The sequence below is a fragment of the Calliopsis andreniformis genome, chromosome 6, assembly GCF_051401765.1.
Source record: "Calliopsis andreniformis isolate RMS-2024a chromosome 6, iyCalAndr_principal, whole genome shotgun sequence".
NCBI classification, from domain to species: Eukaryota; Metazoa; Arthropoda; class Insecta; order Hymenoptera; family Andrenidae; genus Calliopsis; species Calliopsis andreniformis.
In genome coordinates, this window is record NC_135067.1 from 8,209,595 (window position 1) to 8,235,793 (window position 26,199).

General features: G+C 33.0%; 4 protein-coding genes and 1 non-coding gene across 13 annotated transcripts in view; 2 read left to right on the top strand and 3 right to left on the bottom strand.

Annotated features, from left to right (window-relative positions):
- Positions 1–1,506, bottom strand: part of Kibra (WW and C2 domain containing protein kibra) — a 50,312-nt gene extending 48,806 nt beyond the window's left edge. For 2 of the 5 annotated variants that reach the window (XM_076380111.1, XM_076380107.1), the window contains exon 1: positions 718–1,506. The gene's annotated coding sequence lies outside the window, so the exon portion shown is untranslated. Of the gene's footprint in view, positions 1–28 lie in introns of all 5 variants that reach the window. The other 3 variants (XM_076380110.1, XM_076380109.1, XM_076380108.1) reach the window with 3 other exon arrangements.
- A 1,227-nt stretch (positions 1,507–2,733) lies between these two features.
- On the top strand, positions 2,734–7,977 carry LOC143180883 (protein FAM114A2). 3 transcript variants are annotated; one of them, XM_076380901.1, is made up of 5 exons: positions 2,734–2,980; positions 4,583–5,550; positions 5,628–6,223; positions 6,482–6,799; positions 6,864–7,977. In XM_076380901.1, exons 2-5 carry the CDS (start codon positions 4,629–4,631, stop codon positions 6,936–6,938), a joined length of 1,911 nt encoding a protein of 636 aa, XP_076237016.1. In that variant the 5' UTR covers positions 2,734–2,980; positions 4,583–4,628; the 3' UTR covers positions 6,939–7,977. The 3 variants fall into 3 exon arrangements, with proteins under 3 accessions (XP_076237016.1, XP_076237017.1, XP_076237015.1); XM_076380902.1 differs by lacking the exon at positions 2,734–2,980 and having other exon boundaries at positions 4,375–5,271; positions 5,344–5,550; XM_076380900.1 differs by lacking the exon at positions 2,734–2,980 and having other exon boundaries at positions 4,375–5,550.
- A 254-nt stretch (positions 7,978–8,231) lies between these two features.
- Nup58 (nuclear pore complex protein Nup58) lies at positions 8,232–11,211 on the bottom strand. Of its 3 annotated transcripts, none has more exons than XM_076380124.1 (8): positions 11,075–11,211; positions 10,591–10,940; positions 10,293–10,506; positions 9,843–10,216; positions 9,553–9,777; positions 9,398–9,472; positions 9,098–9,129; positions 8,436–8,574 (listed from the first exon to the last, which is right to left on the bottom strand). In XM_076380124.1, the coding sequence occupies exons 1-7, from the start codon at positions 11,137–11,139 to the stop codon at positions 9,119–9,121; spliced, it is 1,314 nt and encodes a 437-aa protein (XP_076236239.1). In that variant the 5' UTR covers positions 11,140–11,211; the 3' UTR covers positions 8,436–8,574; positions 9,098–9,118. The 3 variants fall into 3 exon arrangements, with proteins under 3 accessions (XP_076236237.1, XP_076236239.1, XP_076236238.1); XM_076380123.1 differs by lacking the exon at positions 9,098–9,129 and adding an exon at positions 9,255–9,277 and having other exon boundaries at positions 8,441–8,574; XM_076380122.1 differs by lacking the exon at positions 9,098–9,129 and having other exon boundaries at positions 8,232–8,574.
- A 4,725-nt stretch (positions 11,212–15,936) lies between these two features.
- Positions 15,937–23,536, bottom strand: LOC143180875 (calpain-D). The gene is made up of 10 exons (XM_076380891.1): positions 22,697–23,536; positions 21,515–21,876; positions 20,068–21,434; positions 19,724–19,957; positions 19,152–19,544; positions 18,735–19,073; positions 18,188–18,513; positions 17,561–17,903; positions 17,314–17,492; positions 15,937–17,240 (listed from the first exon to the last, which is right to left on the bottom strand). The coding sequence occupies exons 1-10, from the start codon at positions 23,011–23,013 to the stop codon at positions 17,060–17,062; spliced, it is 4,041 nt and encodes a 1,346-aa protein (XP_076237006.1). The 5' UTR covers positions 23,014–23,536; the 3' UTR covers positions 15,937–17,059.
- A 568-nt stretch (positions 23,537–24,104) lies between these two features.
- Trnar-ucu (transfer RNA arginine (anticodon UCU)) lies at positions 24,105–24,177 on the top strand. Its single transcript has one exon. It is a non-coding gene; the product is annotated as a tRNA-Arg (tRNA).
- Positions 24,178–26,199: the final 2,022 nt, after the last annotated feature.

Below are 26,199 nucleotides of genomic sequence, written 5' to 3' on the forward strand. Positions count from 1 at the left end.
TGTGTGTTGCAAATCATTGATTACATACACGCACGCACACGTACACTACGCAGAGCCACGCTCGTATGAATGTGGATACATATGTTCTATCTTTCTCTTTCTCTCTCTTTCGCTCGCTCGTTCTCTCTCTCTCTCGTTCTTGCTCTTGCACGCTCTCCCTCTCTCACTCTCTATCTCTCTCTCCTTCGCGTACTCTGGCTCGCTCGCTCGCTACTCCGCCATCATGAATACCTCATTATCATGAGCGGAGTGACGTCAGAGTCCCCGCCTTCAGATTCCTCTCGAGCGGAATTCCACCGTTAACATAGCTGGCCGTTAAAGAAAAGTCCACTGTTGGTATCTTGCCTTGACGGGTACCGTGGTCCTACATTTGTACGAGACCGCGTTATTAAAGCCCGTTACATTATCGTGACACTTTTTTTCTTCCTTTCTCTCCTATCTCTCTCTCTCCCTCTCTAGCTCTCTCTCAATCTCTCTCTCTCTCTCTCTCTGTGAATTTCGCACTGGCCACTTCGGAGGAAAGTACACGGAACGACACCAGCCTCGTAACGATTTTCCTCGCGCCGCAGGAGAAAATGAGGGGAAACCAAATTCTACGTAAAACGCACTTTCACCCCTTTTTCTCTCTCTTTCTCTTTCTCTCTCTCGCTCTCTCTCTCTCTCTCTCTCTCTCTCTCTCTCTCTCTCTTTCCCGTCGCCTCCACTCGATGGCTTCACCTCCGTACGCGGTCTTCCGCTCCTCTAGACCTTGATTTTCCCATCACGCCATCCTCGCGGCCCTCGAACCGTCCTCGCCACACTTGTCCCGCGAACCGTCAGAGGTGATCGTAGGTTCCCTGGGTCGTCGAGGCGTACAGACGGGGCACACTTGTCGCGGGGCACCCTCGGAATGCGGCCCCCACGTTCCGCGGCGACGCCGAAAATCGGACACACGAGAGAACCACCCGCGGCACCCTCTTCCTTCCCGATCCCGAGAATAGAAGCGAGGATCGTTCCACGCGGGACGGATTGGTAATCTACGCCCGCGACCCGCTTCGTCAGGCGCGCACGCTAATGCCGGCGCGCACCGTCGCGCTGCATTTCACTGTCCTTCCCGTCCTCAGCCTCCGTGCGAGCCGTTCCGCGCCACCGACACGTCCCTTTATCGAGAAATGTCAAAAGCAAGAGGCCGGGTCCGCGGTTACCGCCGCCACCGCCGCCGCGGGCCACCCCGTGTTTCACTTCCCTCGGCTCTTACTTACACAATAGGACACCCACTGTTACGGTTGCCGCGAGGCGAGAGAGACACTTTTGCTCCGTTACGCGGGCACCGAATTCCCGTGGAAACGTGACTCCGCAGGAATCGAAACACTTCTGTCAGCCGCCCGATGCTCTCCCGGGCGCCAAGAATATCGACGAACCGCTCTTTCGTTTCGACGATGCTACAACCTCGCGCCAACTACAAGCATGTTGAGTGTTTGAAACATGCCACTGAACGTTCATACCGTGTGCGCTTAGCAATGCTTCTCCCTCGCTCTCTCTTCCTCCTTGCCCCAACGCGTACCACCGATGAGAACCGAGCGTAATCCCCACCCCTCGGTCCCTCGTACTCTCCTTCCTCCTCCGTCCCCCCCTCGAGCCCCTCCCTCGTCCCTCTGCCCACCCTGCAGGAGCTTCGTCTCGCCCCTCTACCACCGAGCGCCGTCGGGCTAAAAGCTTTCGTGTCTCTGACCGCTGTGCACGAACGGCGACGGGAACAGACGAACGCGATGCCCTTTCGATGGTTTCGCATATTTTCCGTTATGTTGCACTGGCGGCACCACTGTACGACTTCTACGCAGGTGCACCGCGAGACCGTTCAACATCCGGGACGAATGAATAAGCTGATGGTAATCCGTCGGCGCTCCTGTCATTATGAGATTATGTCTAAGTTTTCTGCGGTACCGAACGCGTATCGCTCTTTCTTTCTTTTTTTTTTGCTTCTTTTTGTTTTGCTTTTCTTTTTTTTTTTCGTTTGGGGTTGAGGTACGTTTTCACTGTGATTCGAGGGGATTTTTGCATGGGGAATGTGATTTTTTGTTGGGTCGTGGAGGCGTGCTGGGAGTTTGATGGAATGAGGTGGAATTTATTTTGATTTTTGGGTGACGTAAGAGTGGCACGCGTGCGCGTGGAAGGTATTAGATTGGGTGAGTTTTGGTCGATGCTTTTGAGTGTTTTGGATTCGAGGAGTTTCTTGTTTTATGAACAGGGGTTGAATTTTGACTTTGTTTGCGGTGTTTTCGGTTGTTTAACTGAGGGATGAAGATTTTGGGAGAAGTAAATAAAGTTTGAGATTTCTGTAAAGGAACTTAGTTTATACTTTCATTCGGTTAGTTTACGGACCCAATGTTAAGGATTCTGGGGAGAAATCGTGTATTTTGGGTTTTGATTGAAAATCGTCTAATATTTATAAAAATAGTACTGAAAAAATGAAAGTGCAGAATAAGAGAAAGAATCAACGAACGAATTTATAGTTTAAAAGAAATTATAAGGAAGTTTAAGTGTAACAAATATAATTTTTTAATAATAAAATAAGTAATCGATTTCATTCTTGACTTTCTCGTATCATTACCACCGTATTTTTATATTATTTGTAGCATTTGTAGATAGAAAAGGAATAGCACATTTTGATATAATGAAATTTTTTAATATGTATGGGAAATACCCATTTCATTGGAAAGTCCATCTACGTTTTAAAGATAGATTTGTAAGAAATGAAGCTGAAGAGAGTCTTCTGCGTAAAACAGGAATTGATGACGTACAAAGTCTTCAGAAGAAAATTCGAAGTATTCGTGGAACTTCCAATAAAGAAGAAGAGTAAAAGCTTCATAAAAGAGTAACTCGGGAACGAGTGAAGTCTATGCACTGGACTTATTTGACTTTCGAACATTGATACGAATACGGAATTTCTCAAATTCCAATAAAAACATTTTTATTAAATGCTTGTAAAGTTAACACGATGGTAAGTAGTACATGGAACAAGGACGCAAAATTACAAACTTTTATTAGAAAATATTTCGCAACTATATTTAATAAAAGCAAAATGTAGAAAATGCAGCAATAAGAAATGTGTGTTGTACACTGCAAATTGTAATGCATTCATGAAACATTGAAATGGGTAAAAAAGTTTCAAATATACGTAGTACGCAAAATTTAAAAAATTGCAAGTAAAGTACACATAATAATAAAATTTGGAGGATGAAACAAATTTTTATTTTGGATCCATTTATTTCATTGTGTTTATGAAAATACTAAATTTTGTGTAAACATCCACTGTCTATACATATATAAGTACTCATATCACGTGGTAGCTGTCAAACTCATGGCAGTACTCCGTTTGTTCGAAAGTTCCAAAACGGTCAGGATTTAAATCCCTTCAGCCTCAAATGAAGCGTTAAAAAATTTGTCGAAGTGTTTTTATTTTTTTACACCCTGAACTTCCTCTACAGAGTTAATACTCCATTTAATATTTTGTTTTCCTTTTAACATTTCTCTTTTGTTGAACTCACGAATAATATGAACACGTAATTTCGTGAACGAATAGAAAATCAACTTGAAAATTGATGTTAATTTGAAATGATGAGAAAAAGATATTAATAATTTGGAATAATACAAATTCATGACATACATATACGTCCACTGATTATTGTTCCTATCTCCGTTTTGGATGGGCAATAGAAGAACAAGCAACAATTTCCAGAATACGAAAATCGCGCATTCGTACATATTATCCAAAAGACCGACACCTATTAATTCTGACTGTAACACAATAACTACAATAGAACACATACTATTATACAGCCTGAAGAATAATTATCGAAGTTCCTTTAAAATTAATACAGGGCTTATAGATAATTTTAACAAAAAGAACATAAACAGTCTCATCAAGATTCTAAAACAATCCAGATTTTAATCAACCAATCCAGAGTTTAAAATAATTTATTTTAAAACACAAGAAAAAACATTAAGTTAGAACAATGTCAATTCATACATATTAATACATGTCCACTAATCACTGTTTTCCCTGTTTCGTATCAACAATAGTAGAGTAATTATATATCACACGTGTCATTATTTAAATAATTTGTATTTGCATTTTGTAAGCATTATTTAAATATTTCATCCTTGAAGAATTCTTTGATAATAAGCTCCACAATTTTGATGTTAATTAGCAAAATTTTGGTACTGAATAGAGGTGCATTTACTAAACTGATTCACAGTTGTAACTCGAAAATCGTATTTTTTGAGTTCTGTCACTTTTGAAATACATCAAAATGAAAAACGTGCATTTAAGCACGGCCGTGAATCGTTCTCGCCGCATGCGCAGTCATAACTCGAGTGTCACGAATTCCTACATCCTACGTATGCATGAGAATTTGATAGTGGCTAAACCACCTCTACACGAGGGATGTGGATACGTGTTCAATTGTAACCACACACGTGACACATGTATGCATGCGTATGGTTGGGTATTTTTCAGCGTGTAAACACACGATTTCTATGCAAAAGGTTCAGGTGTAAGCGTGACCGAACCAGTGATGGTGGACTTTTAACTTCCCAGCAGTTATCTCTAGTCAGGCAGAAATAGACAGTGTTAACGCGAAGTTAATATGGCAACATCCGAGAGCGATGACTTCGAAAGTGCTGACGAAGAGATGAACCATGAGATATCGATGAAAAGAAATAATCGACGTTGGTGTTCGCCGACGACGATTGATTCGGAATCGGACGACGACGTGGAATGTGTGTCTCAAACGCCGATTACGAATATGAGCCACAACAGAAGAAGAGAGGCGTATTTGTCGGAGAAAAGTCAGTTGGCACGTGAAAAGGAAGCGCGTGAAGAGAAGATAAAAAGAAACGAAGGTGCTAGTATTAAGGATGCATGTAGTAAAGACGAAAGTGAACAGTCAACTGGTAGTATTAAAGAAACTTCAGAGCAAACTAATGAAAAGGTTACATGTAATTTAAAAGAAGAAATGTGTTTGCGAAAGGACACAAAACCCATGAAGTTAGGTTCAAAAATATCAAAGGAAGAAGTAACTTTGGAAGAGAGTAATGTGAATAGTACAATTAAAACAGAGGATACAATGACAAGTAGTACTGAAAGTCATACGTCAAAGAGAGCAGAAAAATTATTAACTACAGAGTCAGTGACGGATGAATTGAACGAAGTAGATATGCCAGAAGAAATGAAATCAGATAAAAAATTTAAAGAAGTTTTCAAACCCGAGGGTTGGGAAGGACTTGGAAGTGAGATTGAATTACCTGAAGAATTAACGGAAGAAAAATTGCAACCAATATTAAAACGATTATCTTTGGCAGGACAGACTATGGATACAGAAAATTCTGCTACAGGATGGGGTTGGGGTAGCTGGGGTGTAAGTTCATTGATTAATGCAGCCAGTGTAGGAGTTTCTACAGTAACTAGTCACGTGTCCCAGGGTCTTATGCTTCTGGAAGAATCTATGGGTGTAAGTGAGGAACCTACACCTGATAAAACAGAAAGCGAAGAAGATTTTGTGACTAATGGTATTGTATAATTTCAGCATTTTTTCTCAAATTTTATGATACTATGTATATTATGCGTGAATTATATTGATTTTCAGATGATAAACCAGAACAAGTTGAAGAGCAATCCTCTTTTGGGTTTGGAAATCTTATATCAGGCGTATCTTCAATAACAAAGCTAGTTGAAACGACTGGTAGTAAAGTTATGAGTGGTGGATTAGATACTTTAGAAGCTATTGGTAAAAAAACGATGGAAGTTTTACAGGATGGTGATCCAGGGTTAAAGAAAAAAAGAGCTTTCTTTGTAAATGAAGCAGAGAAGCCAATTTTATCACAAGTTCTTCGAGAAGCTAAAGAAAAAGCAGAAACTATTGAAAAAACTATTGAAGAAAAGCAACAGATGAGAAAAGTACATTTTGAAAGCCTTTTTGATGATTATCAAGGTCTTGTTCACTTAGAAGCATTGGAAATGTTATCGAAACAAAGTAATATCAAGATACAACAACATTTGATAAGTTTGGATACGAATGAGTTAAATTCTATACAAGAAACATTAGAAGAAATTAAAGAATTATGTGATTTGGGTGATGAAGATGAAAAAGAAGAAGCTGCTAATGTGGAAGATTTGAAATTTAGACTGCAAGAAGCTTGTAATGATCTTGGAATCAGTATTACATATGAAAAATTATATAATGTAAGTAATCTATCTATATAATATTGAGAATATGACTTTACATATAATATACATATCTATACAGGAAGGAAGAATTGCTTAAGTTTGAAATTACATATAATATCAATTTAAACTAGTATATAAAAGCAAGAAAATATGAAATTATTTCATGTTTTTTTTTCAGAATTTCTTTAATATTGTTAAAAATAACGTATTTGTAATTACAATATTAGGCAATTAATTTCATATACAGAATGTATAATTAATTATTGGTTTTAGGTTTGCGAAGATTCTAAAACTTATCTTGCACCATCCATGACACATAGTGATCAAGAAATTTTTGAACATGCCATTTCTGTTTTGGCACAATTCACAGCCTTTTCTGTAGAGAGATTTCATAAAACTGCAGAACTGCTTTTAATCAAAGATCATAGAAGCACTGTCAATGAAGCTGATGCATTGGTTCAATTAACACATATTCTCTCAAATCAAATTGGACTGCTAGCCAATGCTTATAACAGTTTCTTAAATACACTTTCTGAAACGTCAGATAAACCAGATAAAATTAAAGCTAATATAACAACAGTTTTTATGGAGGTAAGAAAATATGTTTGTATTATATTAATTTTATCTACATAACATGATTTTTTCTTTGTAACAGGCTTCAAATGCGAGCTCATACATTCAAGATGCTTTTAAGTTATTGATTCCCATCATACAAGTTGGTGCTATCTAGTGGCCATAAAAAGAAGTCTTTTGGTAAAAGTTTAGTTACAACAGAATTTTATTATCAAGCATTTTTTCTAATTACTCCTTAATTTCGCTTTTGTAGTATTGTTTTGTTACAGGGACCAAACGAAATCAATTTTATAAATTTCACATAGTTTTTAATAAAACGTTCAGCTTCATGAGTATTATAGGAAAAGAACACAATGCATTCAAGAAAGCTATATCGAGTCTATGAAGAGACTTTGAATGAAAAAGCATATTGCTATATTGTTACGTACTATTCGTATATTATTAAACAGAATTAATTGATACTATTTTTACCATAAATATCAGGCAGGAAGTTTACAATTTCGTGTTCTTTAAAGTACTTTTATAGAAATATGAGAGTAATGTAAGATTTTCATCAACGAATTTGAAGTTATAAACTATATTTTTTATAAACATTTCTACCTAGTATTTAGTACATATAAAGGTGATATCGTGCAATTTCTTTTAACAGAACATTGTTAAAGATGTATAAGAATAAGTAGTATACAGCATAAGCAATGTGCTTCTCACTTCAAAATCTCTGTATAGATCCCATATTGTTTACGTCATTATCTAACGTGCACAGATATAATAATAATAAAAGAACGATGTGAATAAACGAATTTATAATGTAAAAAGTTTTAATTAAGTATAAAATTAAAACTGTAATTTAAGAGTCCCAAGTTAGTTTTTAATATGACAGATTAACAAATTTATACTTACTGTAAAAACATGTAGTTATCACAATTTAATAAAATTAATAAAAATTATTATATAAATGTGTTATACAAAATAATCCTATTTTATACAATTTTTGCTTTTAGGATTGCAGCAGAGATAATACCTTTATGAATAAACTAAATTTGCTCTTTCTTCGTCAAAATGTGGAAATTGTCTAAAATACAAAATTGTTATGATAAATAAAGTTGTTGTCACACCATTCTAGTTCCAAGTTCATCTGCAATGTTAATGTAGGCTAGATAAATTGTTACAATCATATATAGAACATTTCTAAATAAAACTCACTATTTCATATTATCTGTATCTTTAAAATAGTCTTTGGTTAAAAAACTATAAATGTAACAATTATTTCTCATCTTTTTAGGTCTCTTTTGATATTTGATTAAATAAGATCTATATCCTAACTTAGAAAAATAAAACGTCAACAAAATCAGAGAGTAAGAGTATACTTCAGACAATCTTTTTTATTTTAGAATATTGAATCTATCTTTGAAGATTATGTGTAAAATAATTATGTACTTTTCAAGTATTCTTGTTACTTATGCTGGTGCACGTGAAATACTTCTATCATAAAAAATAAAATTGATACGAAACAAAAATAGAAATAATACATACGATAATAATTAAAGTAGAAAATAATACATTATGATTGGTTAAAAGTGATACGAGAATAAATATAGGCACGATTTAATGTTTTCCCCTTTTATTACTAATAGGAGGTTTCTGAAGTTGAAAACTCGAACTTGATTCACTTGTTGGTAAAGGTGCAGTAAGGTTGGTCGGGGCACTAAAATTCAAACTTGCAGTTGGTGGTTTCAATGATGAGCCTACATTAATATTAGTAGCAGATGGTGTTGACATTGTATTTCCCCAAACTGTAACAATATATACAGTTCATTACTTACAATTTATTTCAAAATACTAATATAGCTAGCATACAATAATTAAAGCTGTATATAAATTAAAATGGATTATTATTATTAAAAAATAATGAACTATTAGCAATATTAATAATACTGGAAAATTAGAATATTTCATTGCAACAAACACAAGATATTGAAGTACCCATAAAATGTTAGCAAGATTTTTATGTATGATATAAATCCCATATGCTGCATTCAATTTTCAGTTTTTAATCGACATGAGCATTTTACAATCACATAAACGATAGAAGCAATTAAAGCATATGCATAGTATACAGCCACTTTTAACAAGCACGCATTTTAAATTCTTTTTTTGTATGCTACTACTTAAGGAAATTACAAAAAAGGAATTTTTTTTATTATTGTGAAAATAAATACGTTTTTATACGTAAATAATGTATGTTAGATAGACAAGCTTTTGAATCCCTTTTCACAAATGACAACACAAAAAGAAACTGAAATAAAATTTGAATACCTTACAAACTAAATAAATCCCTTATATTTTTCCTGGAAAGGCAAAAACAAAGTCAAATCACAGAAATGAAAATATAAGTATAAAATTTGTATAAATTATGACAGCCACAAACAACTGTACTATCTACTGAGAGGATATTATATGTTAGTGAATCTACCGCATACTAAATCCACGCAAGACCTGAAGGTAGGAGATGTGTTTATGGGATAGTTGAAACAACGAAAACGTTGTTTAAGGGACTTCATTTTTAACAAGGATATATGTTGTAACGTCGTAAGATTATATGATTTTTTTATTTACCTAGTCGATTTCGTGCATCATAATTTCCTGACCTATTAGGATTTAATGTTGTCGACGACAGAAAGCTCTTATTTCCTGCAAAAATGAAATACATCAAATGTCACTGAATTTAAGATTTAACCTGTGTTATTTCGTGTTCGTAAGAAATACATTACCTGGTCCAAATGGAGTTGGGCCACTTGCAATTTTTCCTATACTACTTCGAGATGGTTTTACATCTGGTTTAATGTCTTCAAAGACGTTTGTATTATCTTTTAAAACATATTTTCGAAAATTAAGATATTGTTCTTTTTGTTGCTGCACCTTGGAATGTACTCCTTGTAATTTACCAGCTACAGCTACGAGAGACTCATGGAGTTTACTCATAGCCATTGTCAATTCTAAAAGCATACAATTATTGTGTACATAATTAATTATTCAAAATTAAAGATTAATATGAAATTACCTTGTGGTGTTAAAGTCTTTGGAGTCATCATGGTCTGTATATGTTTTTCTGTTGTTTCAATTTGAGACCTAAATAACATTAAATCGTGTTCGAAAGTATCAGCTAGTTCCATGAAGAATAATAATGGTGCATTATTTTCATATTGTAATCCTGGTGGAGTATCATGAGTTCTTTGAGCTATTTCAGCATTTTGTAACGCTTTCGCTGTATCCTGTCTTAATTTGTCAGCGGAAGAACGATCCCGTTGGACAGATCCAGCTAACGTAGTTAAAATTTCCATTAATAATGCTGTATCTTCAGCACATCGATTTAATGGTCTTGCAGAACCCCTAGCAATATCTGAAGACAATACCTTTTGTTCCTTCACGAATTCCCTACATTAAAAATGTGCACTTTATTAATTTTTTGTGATTGTAATATATATTTTATAATTCATTATATTGTAGTTACTTGAATTTATCTATCGTTTGCAGTAATTCTGGTGGCCAGACATTATCTTTGTTAGCCGTTTGGTTGGTGGTTCCTTGTGAAAGACCTTTACTACTTAGAGAAACATCTAAACCTCCTAATCCTTTACTAGTGGTAGTTGTAGTAATAGTAGTACTACTAGGTGATTTTGTTCCTAATAAACCTCCACCGGTAACAGAACTACCAAATAGTGGGGCTATAAATGTACAATATTAATTCTTTGTAAATATCATTCCAACAATAATATTATAAAACAATATTAACTTTGTATAATGCATACCTGTGGTAACAGGTGCACCAAAAGTGATACCTCCAGTTGCAGCTGTACTAGCTGGAGTACCAAATGACAAACTAGTACTTGCTGCAGGTGTACCGAAACTAAGACCGCTAAAAAGTGGAGCCGAAGTAGCTGGAGTTGGAAATAAACTTGTGGCAGTTGTAGTAGTTGCACTTGTTCCTAAACCTAAACCACCTGATTGTATTGGGGCAGAACTTGCAGGGGTGTTACTGAACCCAAATCCAGTAAGCCCAGTAGTTGTTGTTTGTGTTGTAGGTGCTCCAAAACTTAGCGTGGATGTTGGTGTAGTTGAACCGAAAGGGGTACTGGTTAAATTAAAACCTGTTGCTGGTCTAAAAAGGTTATGATTAACTATTATTGCTTTAATATACCTTCGTAAAAATGTTGAACGTTATTATAGGATTTGACATAGTCTTCTGAATTTTCTGATAAGGGGTTAACAAGTAAAATACAAAATTACACATACTTTTGGCCAAATCCAAAACTTGTATTAGCCGAAGTTGTAGGTGCTCCAAAAGTAAATGTTGACATATTTTCTACATTTAATTATTGATACAATAAACGAAACAACACCTTTCTTTGTCAGAATTACGAAATTATCGTTTGTATATTACACTGTTCTTGATGGAAATTATCCTAAAGTAGTTATTCAAAAGGCGCCATCTGTAATATGAAAACATTTCATTTGAATCTTCGTGCGTACTTAATTGGTAGGTTCATGACTCTGAATAGGCACGAAATTTCAAATATTTTCTCTTCTCGAGGACACTGATCCTTATTTTTCTTTTTAAAAAATGAATTAAATAAATCTATAAAATAATTGTTACAATATGTATGCTTGGAAAAAATTGATTCATAACATTTTTTTACACATTGGCTATAGAATACATACAAAATACTTTCAAATAAAAGTATTTTAAATTCACCTAATATCCTGCATATTTTAATTTATACTTTTTCTCAAATGTATAATTTATTAATTTTTTAAATTTTAATATAGAATATGAAAACTGCTTTTATAAAAGAAACATATTAAGCAACGAAAATAATTTGAAAATGAAAACAAGAAGGTTTCAACTATAAGATTAGCATAATTATTTTCATTAGAAACTGAACAAAGAATTCTAGGTAATATTTCAATTTATTATTAAAGGTGCCTACACTACTATACGATATAAATTAGGAGATAATACAATGTTTTTATCGCTTCATAAAGTAGTAAATGTCTTCTTTGTATGTATGCAACAATGCCCTAATAATTATACATTTCATCTATAGGAAACAGGATCAATTCAACAAAGTTTGCCAAATCGACACACAGACTATCACAAAGTTGATTGCTGGTTTGGGTTCATATATCGGCATTTTTAAAATGATCACAGTTGGAAAGACTAAAAAGAGCACGCATAAAACATTGTTTTCCTCTATGCTTAAAATTTGTTTTCAACATTTTCAGGTATCTCTTAATTTTTTTTCCTTTTGACGATTTAGTAATTTCACGTATCGTTTAACATTTTCTTTGCACATATAAATATTTCAGTCTCATATGAAACAAAAAAAGAAGAAAATAATACTTAATGTTTAAATATAGTTTCATATAGTTTAGAATACACCCCATACATAGTATCATTTACAGAATATGAATCACATAATTATTGTAAAATGACACCGCAGCATTATATTATTAATACATTGAAACACTGTATTCTTAATATTTTTTCTTTTTTACATATTAAGAATATATTTCTAGATATTTTGCGATGGCGTGCAATTACTCTAAGTATTCCATTCAATTTATATAAGTATTCATAGTGTCATGCTAAAATGAATTGTAAATAATACTTTATCATTTACATAAATAGGGAAATTATTCGTTGGTTTGAGATAATACTTTAAATCCTTAACCACAGTGTATTCTGTAAAACTTTATAAACGCTTATTTGATGATCCGTTTCAAATTCCAAGATGTTCACTTGTTGTTACAACCAAAACTGAAACTTATGTTTTACACATTGCTGATATTTCTTTAATCTTAATATATTACTAACTTCGCTATATGTAATTCATCACTTAATGTGTCATCACTTAATTGGTTTAAATGACTGTTTCGAAAGAAATATATAAACATGCAAAACAACTTTTGTATATACCATAAGCAGTTTATAACTTGATTAACTTCACCCACCCCTTAGTGTAATAAATGATTCATTTTATATACAAATTGTATTTTCTTCTAGTGTTGAAATTCACAAAAACAGTTTGTTTTAAATATCCAAAGATACTTCTCTATTTGCCTGTAGGGTTGTGCATATTTAATTGTTATTGCTACTTTCAGAATAATGTTGTCTTCTTATACTTTGAAAACACTTTATAGTTCTAATAATGAAAATCTAAATATTAAATAGACAAGAATACAACGATTATTCTGACAATAGCATTGAAGTCACACATGTTACATTTTAAAATGGGAATATTGTTTATGGTATAATTTTGTTAGCAATTATACAATATTTAAAATAGATTATTTTTGTTTTCTTTCACACAAAAGTAACATATTGTTATGACAACAGAATGGGCCTCTATAAAATTATTAATGAATAAGTATTCATTTACAATTTCGTACTAGGGTTTGGTATCACTAAAGATTATTTGAAAATTTTCTTATACAGTATTAAGTGGATGTATGTTATGTTTGACACAAAAACAAGAAATTAAATGCTCTATTGTATTTCATATGACTTTCTCTTTTAGTGCTGTTACATTTGCATCTGTGCATGTGCATTAATGAAATTCACATTAAATTTTTAAATAATTACACAATTCGAGTGATATTTTAAATCGGTTACTGTAAATGTAACAGTTAAATTTGGTATGATTAAAATAATTAAATTGATCTGTTAATTATTTGGTATTATTTAACAGAATGTACAACTTAAGTGTATATTTATTTTATAATAAATGCTCCCTTTTGTAAATTCCACACATAATTTATTGCAAATGCTATGGGCATTCCTAAAAAATAATCCTTCAAAAATTTTTTATCATTTTATATAAATATTAAATAAATTTAAATAGTACTATAAGACACCTCTGATGGCTTTTGATATTTCTGTAAGCAGTTTAAAAAAACTAATACTAATTCTTAATCATTAGGCCACATTCAGACAATTAGATCTGTTTATTTTAGCTCAATGAACAGTACTAATTTTCTATTATTGCTTCATACAAAAAAAACTATCTGAACTTACAATATTCAAACATAAGTCAAAATCATGTATCTTAAAATGGCAATACACAGAGCACAAAAATACATAGATTAATAGTTTCATCAATATTTAGCGATTTTAGTCAAATAATTGACAAAATCTAAGTTGTATTATATTTTATGAACCTGGGTCTATTAAGAATTAACGCCAATATTTTTTGTTTTACGTCTGAACTGAGTAAGTTTATTATTAGTGAATAGGTGTTTTATATGTATTATTATTAAAATAATATGTATATGATATCACGATATTTATTACAATATTTCTTGATTGCCATTTTAATGGCAAAAATGTCATTAGCTGATTACAGCATTAAATATTGTTACATTATTATATTTAGTGTATGTAGAAAATATGAGATGTTTTCTGTTAAACTCATTTATCATAAAAACAATGTTTTAGTGCTATTTTTATTGTTACCAAATACATGAAAAATTCATATCTACGTCATTAGTGTCTTTTTAAATAGAATCATAAATTTTCTTAATACTTATATTTAAATATTGAGAAATTAAAGATGAATTTAATGATGTACATTCATATACTGTTTACTCTTAAACATATCGTGTTTTTTTATATTGCTTTTCAAATATTCATATTTTCATACATTGTATCAAACATTTCATGATATGCATGAGTAAACAATATATAAATATAAGTAATATGCTAATATAAAGGACGTAAGTTTGTTACAAGCAACAAGAAATAGATTAGGCCTAAGAAGAGTTTCCTTCCAGTAAGTTTTAAAAAAATCTAGACATAACTGGCTGTTTTTATCATCATAATTTGGTATTTCTATTCACAATAATTCAAATGCACCCGCAGAAGGACATGATAAACGATTATATTTGCTTAATTTTTATGCAAAAATGTAATGAGAGATAAATAACAAACAAGATAAAGTTTGAAATTCTATAACATCTAATAAATCATTAACAACATCAATAGTGTAAAATATTTGCTTTCTCATCTTTATCGTCAAAAAGACGCGATAAGTATCAAAAAAATATATGTTTGTATTTTAAAAAGACACTTACACGTTTAATGTTTGAAGGAGAGAAAACTAATTTTTTTATTATTCTATATTACTTTTAAACTAAACAACTTTTCGTTCTAGTTATTTCATCATAAATTTAAACTCAATAGAGATATTCAGATGTACACTTTTAGGTACTTCATTTTTTACACATCTCTCAAAAATTTTCAAGATGTAAAAACAATTTCTATAAATACAAATTTATACAAATATTTTGCATTACTTAAATATTTACAATTAACATTCAAAAAACATTTCACAGATTCTTCTTATCGCTCTGTGTAATACGCAGGCGGGAAAATCCCACATAAGTTACTAAACATTATACTCAATAGACATGTGTAATAAATTTGAAAATATCATTTACAACAATATTCAATAATAATTACGAAGACATTTAATTCATTCTGATTTCTTAAATGAATTCATGGTATAAAAAAGAAAGCTAATAAAACAGTGATAAAATGTACTAAAATAAAATTCTAATAACAATTTCTTTAAATCATTTCATAATAAAAATCATAGTTATAATACAACATGTTGTAATGTTCATTACGAAGCTTGCAATACAATAAATGTTGCTTCCCTACCTACATAAAAAAAATTATGTAAAGTTTCCAAATAGTTGATTAAATCTTAATTGAATAATTGAAGTCATAAAAACAGATAAAAAAGCTTTAAAATATATAAATACGGGAATTAATAGTTTTTGAGATTTCTATCGTTTCATTTTATGTCACGTTTGATGCAAGATTACACATAATACAAAACTGTAAATAATAAGAACACTTAATGTTTTATTAAATAAAAATGTGAATACCTCGAAAAAATTAGTTTATGAATACATGTTGAATAAGATCTTTTCATTTTTTCTTAGATGTTCTATTAATCAATCAAGTTTTAATCACTAATCTTGAAACAGTCTATATACTTCACTAACTAAGAATTACTTGTTTTACAGGTAGAACATATGTATTATAACAGAACTATTATTTATCCATAAATAATTGCTGTGTAAATGAATGTTTCAGTATACTTGCAAAATGTATATATAATATTTATAAAATTAATTAACCCGTTAACTGTCATGCTTACGTATGCATTGAGTGTACAACTTTTATCATAATTCAATATAAGAAGCATGTAACAGTTGAAGATTATAGTTTTATTAATAATTACATCCTGTAAAAATCTAAAATAGCAAGTAAGGAAAAATAAATACATTACATAGACTGGCAGTAAACGAGTTAATGCATATATTGTAAAATCTTTACGAGAGATCTTTGGTTCAATCACTTCATTCAGTTATAAGATAAAAATAACAAAAGTTTAGGTGAATAACCATAATACCTTAATGCAGTCGTTATTCAAGATCCTCATCTAAACAATCTCTTACATTTGTTTTCGTGCATCATATATATAATATATATTTGTCTTGAATATGAGTTCCGAACGTGGCCTTATGTATTAAAAAATAGAGTCAGCATGTGAGTCACATAATTTGGAAACATTTTGATCCATAATTATATCATACGCTAAGCAATTCCACAAAGAGTGTATATGTTTTTTGCACATTATCAATGCTTGTGACACTTCATTCTACGTATTATTATTGTATAATCTGTAGGCTTTATCATTTCTTACAATGCTTATATGTTAACTTGAGAAAATAATTTTTTTATGTAACAAGCAATGTGTTTAATTTGCTCTTCCATAAATATTTAATTTTCTTTAAGTCTTCTTTATGGACCAATGGTTCCCATGAAAATGCTTAATCTGCACACAAGTTTCAGACTATTTCATTTTTCGTGAACATAAAGAATGAAAACTATCCAATTAAAAAGGAAAAAAAGAGGAAAATAGGATTCTAATCAATGTCAGAATCTTTGTATAATAATTATTAATCATTGCATTACGTTCAGTAGAGAGCTTGCCATACTGCTATAAATTTTCATACAATATGGTTAGCTAGAAAATACAAAGGGTGTTACACCTTCAGCACAATCCATTCCATGCCGAAACTTTTCTAGCTTGCTTTGGTTTTGGTAAATTTCTAATTATGAGTAAATAATAAACTCTTCTTACTTAACAAACGATATTTTTACACATTGTCTTATTCGTTTACGAATCATATGTAAAACTTATTTCTTCACGTGATCAAACGAGGACTATGTAAACCTTCAACTTGAGTATCAATTTGAGGGCAATGTTGAGTATCTGGCGGACCCCAGTCATGTAAGTTTCCACTGTTAGCTAATCTGTGCGTAAGTCGATGTGCTATCGAGAAACCTCCACTACCTTCCAATTGAGTTAAAACTATGATGACTTGTCTACAATTAAATTGTTAAATTTAATCGCTGTGAATTACAGTTCGCAAGAATTATACGGAAATGATATTTGTACCTATGAAGTGGGGGAACACTGTCGGCAGTTCTGAGTTGTCCTCTAGTGGATACAACATTATAGCTTTCATGGCAGTCACATTTTACATGAATCCATTTATTTACATGACGATTTTCTACCATTACTACAAGTCCAGCCCAACCTTTGGTTAAGTAATAAGCAGTCATTCCTTCTCTGCCCTATAAATGTTTCTAGTAATTATTTCATCATAATTATAACGCTGATTTAGTCACATAAGAATTCTTACTTCATGCCGCTGTCCTTTTGCTAGAGTTAAACTTATAATGGCATCAGCCAAGACGAATGCTGGCGGAGAAATTTGTTCAACTAAAAGCCTTTTTGAACTATGAATGGCAAGAACATATTCAGGGTAACTAGAAGTATCTTCCATTCCTGTGTGCCAATGATTGAAAGCCAAACATACAACAATGTATAAATCTCTTTCTAACATTTTGTGACACCCAACAAATCCACGTACTTGTCGTTTACTATGTTCTACTAGTCTTCCCACTTCTGGTGCCGCTGGAGAACGTGTACGAAATACAACTACACACAAGTCCAACTGAGAACGCTGTGATTTTTCAGAATTTCTAAACATATGTAATCATTGTATTACATCGGATCTTTCTATGACCATTAGACTGCGGAAGTTTATGCGAAATAAAATCTTTGTAGTGATTTAATACAGAAATAGGCTTAAGTTCAAAATATATGTTATCATTAGTAAGTACAAAAAGCGCAACTATATTGAACCTTATATTTTTCACATATTTTTAGACATTTATTTTATATTTCTGTATATAAATATATGTACAAATATATTTGCATAAAAATCAGCAGGCCATTGATGATATAATAGTGTAATTAAACTCACCTCTGTCCTTCTTGGAATAATGTAAATTCAGTTTCAGTGGGTTCTAATACTGTTAAAAGGACACACGATAAATGTCTAAGAGAAGATAAAGGAGGTAGTGTTCCACGTAATCTGACTTCACTCCATCCGACTCTAGTTTTACAAATGTCAATACAATCAAAATATTTCAATACATCGTCGAAGGAAATCCAAAAAACACCATCAGATGCACCATGTGGCATAAGCATTTCTCGTAATTGCGGTGTCCATATAGGACTATCATCAGACCAGTCACCCTTCCAGCTGTAATGACCCCAGGGGTTTCGCAGTCTTAATAACCGTATTCCCTAGAAGAGATATTGCTCTTAAAATATTTCTTTATAAAGTTTAATTATAAATAGAGATGAATTTCTCGAAACGTTGAAATCTCTCCAAGTTCAAAAAGTTTCGAGTTTCGAGTTTCGAGAATTCAAAACTTTGCACTTTTTCCAGCTAAAAATTAGGTTTCGACCCACCCCTAATTATAAATACGGAAAAATGCAGGTACATACTTCTGTTTCATATTTACCTGTACATCCCTTACATCGAGAACGGAATAAGCGTGCCTGGGTCTTAAACCTTTGCGTTGATACTCTTCTTCATCAACCTTCATATTGCCACCTCCACAACTAGCACCCATTAAAAACATGGCTTGTCTAGACGATAAGAGTTGCGCCCATATTAAATCCCTATCAAGTTCATCTTCACTTGGTAAAGCAGATGGTTGCAAAGGCACACTCTCACAAGGGGCGCCTGTAAGCGTTGCTAAACCTTCTATAGCGCGCCCAGATACTAAAGCTTCATAGCAACCATGAATTTTTGCCACTGCCTTTTCAATTAATGGCACCCAAAGTTGTTTTCTTTTTGCCTGAGTGATGGATGAGAAATATACAAAAAAATGAACAAATTCGAATTATTCTTCTATGAATATTATTAAGACATTAACCTGAGAATATACTAGATGACCTCTTTTATCACAGGGTAACAAGTCATCAACGAGTACTGTGGTCCATTTTCCATCTTTACACAATCGTACTTGATAAGCTCCTTCTGGGCAAGTTTCTCTCATTACTAGCACTCTTTTTACAAGTTCATCACTTTCGGCTAAAACAGCTAAAGCAGAGAGTAACCAACAGTTTCCTAATACACCTTGTGAGATATCAGAGGGTAAAGGTGTTCTAAAAACAGCCCAAGGCAGTTTGGAATCAACGGTAGAGTCAACGTTGATTTGATGAGGCCTTCTCCACTGAACAACGTGGTTGTCTTTTGTTTCAGCTGGATTATAATACAAAGATTTTGGAGCTGGTGGAAATGAATCGTCAACGAAAGGTTCATTTGTCTATAAAGCAAATAAATAAATATAATAACATAAATATTTACACTTTATAGAGTAATATCTTGTAGCTGAAGTCTAATTGTTATCTTTTTAATTTTATTTTTTTTTTTATAACAATTCTTAACATTTTATAACAAACTGTATAATTCAACTCTGCATATTAATTAGTTAATAAGTATTACCTCTTTGCAATAACGGACAATTCGTTCCCACTTCTCCAATGCTTCCCTTTCTTCAAGTTGTCTTAAATTTTCCATAACTACACTTTCTTGCCGTTGTATTGTAAGTGTATTTGTGCCAGATTCAATAATTCTAGGCCTGTCACCTGGTAGTTGAGATAAGGTTTTTGAAATTTGGCACATTTCACAGATTCCATTTGTACTTTTATTTTCATATGTGCACAATTTACACTGCCACTAAAATGATTCCAATATATTACACATATTGAACATACATGAAGTAATATAGGTAGGACATACAACTGTATCTATCTGGAACTAATTAGTAATGTGTAAAAGAATCGTACTTGACCATGAGGGGAATCTTTAATTCTTGAATGTCTTTTATCCCCAATTGAAGAACCATTCCTTCGCACAGAATTTCTGTGTCTCTGAGTAACAACTTTCGAATGTACAGGTGTTCCACAAAGTCGTGGACTTGGACTTCTTGACCCAAACATTCTACTCTCTCTGGGTACATCTAGAAAATCTGCTAACGTTTTACAAGCATTACAAGTTTGTGCTGACAGTGGATTCCTTAATGTACATGACGGACACACCCAGCTTTCGCCTTTCCGTAATGTAGCATCCTCTAAACGCATAATACTTCTAAGCTTCGAACCACCACATGCTTCACACGTTGTTCTTGAAGCAGCATTCAATAACGTGCATTTTTTACAAGTCCATACTGGAGAAGGTGGATCAATCTGATCATCTAAATCAGATTCTGCTGTAGCTAATGTAGCAGTTTTTTGTGGGATATACCTGACACTATCTCTGGACACTACGATTGGAGACTGTGTATGCATCGAACAACTTGTTTCATCTTTCGTAACAGTTATTAAGCTAGGTTGTGTTAACGAAGCAGGTGATTGAAAAGACCCACATATGTCACACCCCGTTGACCACAGTGGATTGTATGCATAAGAACACTTTTGACAAGTCCACATACGTTTCAGTGAACTTACATTTGATACATCTCCAACAGGACTCGTTGCTTCACTATGTGCTTTTGTGGATACAAGACTTAATTTGTTGCTTTGTTTTTTTGGCAATGGTGGTGGTATATCAGGGTCACTAATTCCAATGTATGAATACCTTGGTCTAGTATTAAAACCAACAGAATGCGGTGGTACTGCAGGTGGCTCGTCCTCATTGAGACTTCTGCGATTGGCAATTTTCTTGTGAGACACATTTCTAACGGACTCGACGTCAGAAAATGATCGTCTGTAAGACAATGGACCTGCAGAAGATAAAGCACGAGGTTCCCAAGCAGGTACACTGATAACTACTCCACTACAAGGGGCTGGACTTCTAGGAGCTTCACATGCCTCGCATTGTTCTAGGCCAGGAGCATTATCAAGTGTGCAATTATCACAGCTCCAGAGAGCATCATCCTGTCGTGCTTCTGAGACTACTAAACTTGTTGGTCTTTGAATTGCATGGTCAGATAATTTATGCACAACTGAACCATTAGATAAAGATCGACTAACTTTAGATTTAACTCGCTCATATATTGAAGGACTATGTCTTTTTGGTGAACGCTGAGAGGTATTACTAGTACTTGTGTAAGAAAGTGCTGTAGACTCCATGGTTTCTATCGGTAGTAGGGTCCAGTCTTCTCTATCAACTTGCCTTCTGTCACTACGACTTATGCTCGTTAACTGTGCCATATCTATAGAGGACAAATTAGATATTAAGTAACAAATAATAGAAATCTTAATTGTAACATTTCCAAGTAGTATATGTTCTTACTAATAATCCTAGCATCACTTGTAGATGTACTTGTCACATTAGGACCGTTCAAAATACTGGCCAAAAATTCGGATGCAACTTTCAGACGACTTGTTTTTCGTAAATTTTGTTTTTTACTTTTACGAGCACCAATTTGCCTTTTATCAGTTTCAAATATCGAAGAATTAACATCACAAGCTACACAAGTTAGTGCAGAACTGGAACTATTTTCTAATAAACAACGAACACAAGTCCATTGTGTTATTAAGGAAGGTAAAGAAGAGGATCGTTTAATTGGCTCTTTTTTACATAATCTTCCATTCCAAGAATCATGATGTAACTTTTTCGTGTGATTATTAAGTATAATTAAGCTCCGCTGGAAGCTATAAATAAATATAAAATTACACGAGTCAATACAGTACTAATAATGGACTTATAAAATGGAACTATGTTAATCTGCATTTATACAAAGAAGTTAATACTCAGTTTCAAATTTGCAAACTCATAGTCAAGAAACTTATGGTATAGCAAAGTATGAATTACGTGAACGCATACTATTATAATGACCTTGACATAAATTTACAGATAGTTACAATTATGGGAACTAATAAGTGAATCTCTATCACTGAAACTATTTAATCAACAAAGCAGTATTATTCCTTGAAATGTTCAGATAAACAGAGTTCTATTCCAATATTAAGGATAAGGGAAGAATACAAAATGTTGAAATATAATTCAATAATAAATCTTAAAACCATTGTATAATATATTTATATATATAAAGCACTATATGTATACATTTAATTTAATAACACATAACATGTCTGCACTCGTAGATGCAATAATACTTGTCATATCTACAATAATGCAGGCATGCAGTAGATAAACATATAAAACTAAACATGAAAAACTGTTAAGTTTTAACGAATTCCATTATTTCCACAAATCAACATTTTATGAATGGTACAGAATCTTTGCAAGTAATCAACATTGCCAAATGGTCAGACCAACCAATTTGGTCAATAGTAGCTCTATTACTAAAGACAAGTAGAAGGAATGAATTAAAATTCAATTTCAAGAAGATTTCAAAGTTCCACTTTTCAAACACTGTGTACAAACATATGAGATATGAGAGAAGGGGGGATAGGGAGGGGGAAACAGAAGGAAGGGGAACGAAGGGAGACGAACTAACGATCTCCTTACCGATGTCTGAGATCGGTATCGACGTGTTGAGTTGTCAAACGACTATCGTCCACTGACTTGCCTAGACGGAGTCTCGGCGGTGGTGTTGGCGGGACGGACACAGAGGAAGAGTCACTTTTCTCTTCGTCCCTTTTCCTCTCCGTCCCCTCTTTATCTGGGGCTTCCTCGATCCCGGAGCTTAAATTGACCCTAAGATTCGCTTTCTCATCACTCCTGAGCCGAGTCTGGCCGCACCTGGCGCATCGCGTGCTCTCCGTTGGATTTATCAGAGCGCACTCCGAGCAATGCCACTGCAGCACCGATGCGATCGAGCCCATTCTTTACACGTAGTCATGGCTCCTTCGCTCACAGGATCACTGACTTTTCTAGCCACGATCCCTTTGCCTGAACGACCACGATGCACCTCTCCGCGAACACGAGGATCAACGAAACCTCAGAGCTCGTTCCGCGAGAACACCTTTCAACTGCGGCGATTGCCCGCCGTTCTTTGTCATATGTTCCGAGACGGCCATCTTTTCTAACCCCTTCCTTTCGTTCGTCCAATGTTTTATTCTGTCTTTCTTTTTCTCTTCCCTCCTTTCCCGACGATGTTACGTTACACGGTAAAAACACGAATATAACATCACTGGCATCGACGTGTCCACGGTTTTTTTCTCTGTCCTCTCACTTTTCACGCGTCATTTTACTTCGCGCGATCGTTTTCTCACTATTCGTTCGCTTTTAATCGCCTGGAACGTTTACGTGCGTCCACGGTCGGTGCTTCGACTCATCTTTCATTTGAAACTCGAGTTTAAAGGAACGAAACGTCAATTACGATTGAGCTGGCTGTCCCTAGCTATATGCAACTGTATCCGAACTGATTGTGTTGACTACATGAGCCCCAACACAGGGCTGTATAATTACTGTGTATCGATGTAACGATCGTCGTTCCTGAATTAAAACAATTATTTGTATACTATGGATCGGGGGAAAAATAATGAGAAATAGTCTGTTTCGGAGTAATTAGTTTCGAATTAATACTTTCTTTCTATTTCTATGGTCTTCAAATTTTATATGTATGAAATAATGAAATACGCTCCTAACATACTTTTTGCCACTGTATTAAATGTTACATTTCATGAATATGTATTAGTATCTTTCAGAAAAATGGTATAACGAACAGAAACGAAATATAATGACAATTTGCTAGTAAAAGTGAAATCGTATTGTTTGTATTATGTTTTAATATTTTACTTGACATATTGATATTTTTTTGTTTTAAATGAGCAACATTTTTATTGTTGTCATTATTACGTTAATTTTTTTTATATGTTATTGGTCCTTATAAATTATTATCCATATTAGCGACATCTATAGAAAAGATATTTTACCCAAGATATACTGACTATAAGAAACATTTAACCACCAAGTCCCTGTGGCGCAGAGGATAGCGCGTTGGACTTCTAATCCAAAGGTCGTGGGTTCGATCCCCACCAGGGATGATTCAAAACAGCACCTTGATTGAATTTCCGGGTATAGGTGGTGTTTTTTTTATTTCATTATTTGCGTAATACGTGTTCTAAAACATACAAAAATGCTACAAATTAATATTTCTAGTTATAAATAAAATTAAGAATTTTGAATCTTCATTTTTCGTTTAAGTTCACGTTTTGTTTTAAAACGGTAGATGTTATATGATTGAATTAATTCTTTTTTACGTTAAACATGTATGTAGGTCGTACCACAGATATATCGATTTTTGTAGATTGCACCTACGTTCAACTAATTATATAGGGTGGTCCAAGTTTTATTAAATAAATAGAAAGGAGATGTTATTCAAACATAGCTTGACCAAAACTTCATTAAAAAGTTATAATAAAAGTACGAACATTTTCTTTTTAATAATATATATTTCTTCTCATAGGAATACCCATAAAATATACCGACAAATTTTGTCTGCTAACATCTGGAACACCCTGTATATGACCTGTCTATTCTTAGACGAGAAAAATACTGTGTATACATACTACGAATATAAAAAATAATGTTGGTATAAAGTTACTATATGTATGTTGAGTTTTGCATACAGGAAGTCACAAACTAGTAAAGAATTATAAAACTTTTTCTTGTATAATAAGATATATTTGTATGGAAAAAAACTGATCCCAATCATGAAATTTATTTTCCTATAATGTTTGTAATAGATAAATGCAAATGGAATAATGTACGCATACGTTAGTTATAATTGTATAATTTTTAAATTCGACACTTTTATATGTATACAAATTTTAGGTATTAAAATCTACTGTTTAAAAAATAAGTAGATCGATTCAATTAAAAAAAATTTGAAATAAAAGTCTTGTGATATTAATAAGCTTGTAATTCCGATAGAAAATTATCTGTCTGTGGAAATACGTATATTATTTAACTATTAATTATCAGTGATCAATTAGTTTTAACATTAAAGAAACTCTAACGTTAAAAAATATTTATAACCGATTTATCAAATATTCGTACCATGGGGAAAGGCGACGAATACTGGCTTGTAAGATTTCGGTCCGAAAAGATCGCTGTTGTTAGTCCTTTTTGACATCCATGCATTAAGAAGTAATAAATGCATGGACAACACTAGAAGGACTGTACATGCATTGTACATAAAAATCGTAATGAGAAAACTTGAGTAGTAAAGAAAGAAGTATATTCAAGAAAAAATTCCAAGGACGCCCAGGGAGAGTTTTGAACTCGCGTCCTTAAGATTACAAGTCAAAGCTACCACGCGCGTTGCCATTTCATGCAACGTAGAATTAAAGCGTTCTTACAGAAAGTAGCATGTAGCAATTATTTTTTCTCATACATATAGTACAAGTATGTTTGTGTATAAGGCAAAATGTGTACAATTTTCAACAAGATAGAATTTATACTTTTAACAAAAGAAGATTAAATTAAATAACTTTTTTTCAAGAAACGAGAATATAATAAAACACAACTCTATAACATAGAATTAAAGATCAAGACTTTGAACGTCAATTTCTTGAAATTGTTTTGCCTTTCAATCACAGATAGAAATAGTAGAAAATATGTACAGTTTACAAATAATTATCTAAATTTTTTATTACGATTTTTCTGTAGAATGCATATGTACAGTCCTCCCAGCGTTGTCCATGTATTTATTATTATTATGTATAACATAAAATTTGTTTGAATGTTTACAAATTTAATTAACTTTAAAAAGTATAATAAAATGTAGTATTCTATATAGTAACATGATATTTAATTTAATTTAAAATCTGAATTTGTTTTTCGGTATGAACTCTTACGTAATAACAAGACTCGAAATATTGAAATGCATGCGCATTTCAATACGTATATTGCATATGCACGTAATACACAATTTTCCACTTCGAAAAGGTTAGATGCAAATTGATACAGCGTATTAAGGGCGACCTTCTTAATTATTCAATCAACAGATGAAACTGTATATCGTAGGTATGAGTAAACTTTGTGCGTCATGGATCGTACAATTA

Excerpts from the sequence above, each read along its gene's own strand:
- LOC143180875 (XM_076380891.1), bottom strand. The coding sequence starts at position 23,013 with ATGGGCTCGATCGCATCGGTGCTGCAGTGGCATTGCTCGGAGTGCGCT. Across the intron at positions 19,545-19,723 it reads TTGTCCGTTATTGCAAAGAG|ACAAATGAACCTTTCGTTGA; the intron begins GTAATACTTATT and ends TTTGCTTTATAG. Across the intron at positions 17,493-17,560 it reads CAAAAGGACAGCGGCATGAA|GGCAGAGAAGGAATGACTGC; the intron begins GTAAGAATTCTT and ends AAACATTTATAG.
- Nup58 (XM_076380122.1), bottom strand. The coding sequence starts at position 11,139 with ATGTCAACATTTACTTTTGGAGCACCTACAACTTCGGCTAATACAAGT. Across the intron at positions 10,217-10,292 it reads CAAACGATAGATAAATTCAA|GGAATTCGTGAAGGAACAAA; the intron begins GTAACTACAATA and ends TTTTTAATGTAG. Across the intron at positions 9,778-9,842 it reads AAAGACTTTAACACCACAAG|AATTGACAATGGCTATGAGT; the intron begins GTAATTTCATAT and ends GTATGCTTTTAG.
- LOC143180883 (XM_076380901.1), top strand. The coding sequence starts at position 4,629 with ATGGCAACATCCGAGAGCGATGACTTCGAAAGTGCTGACGAAGAGATG. Across the intron at positions 6,224-6,481 it reads CATATGAAAAATTATATAAT|GTTTGCGAAGATTCTAAAAC; the intron begins GTAAGTAATCTA and ends TATTGGTTTTAG. Across the intron at positions 6,800-6,863 it reads TAACAACAGTTTTTATGGAG|GCTTCAAATGCGAGCTCATA; the intron begins GTAAGAAAATAT and ends TCTTTGTAACAG.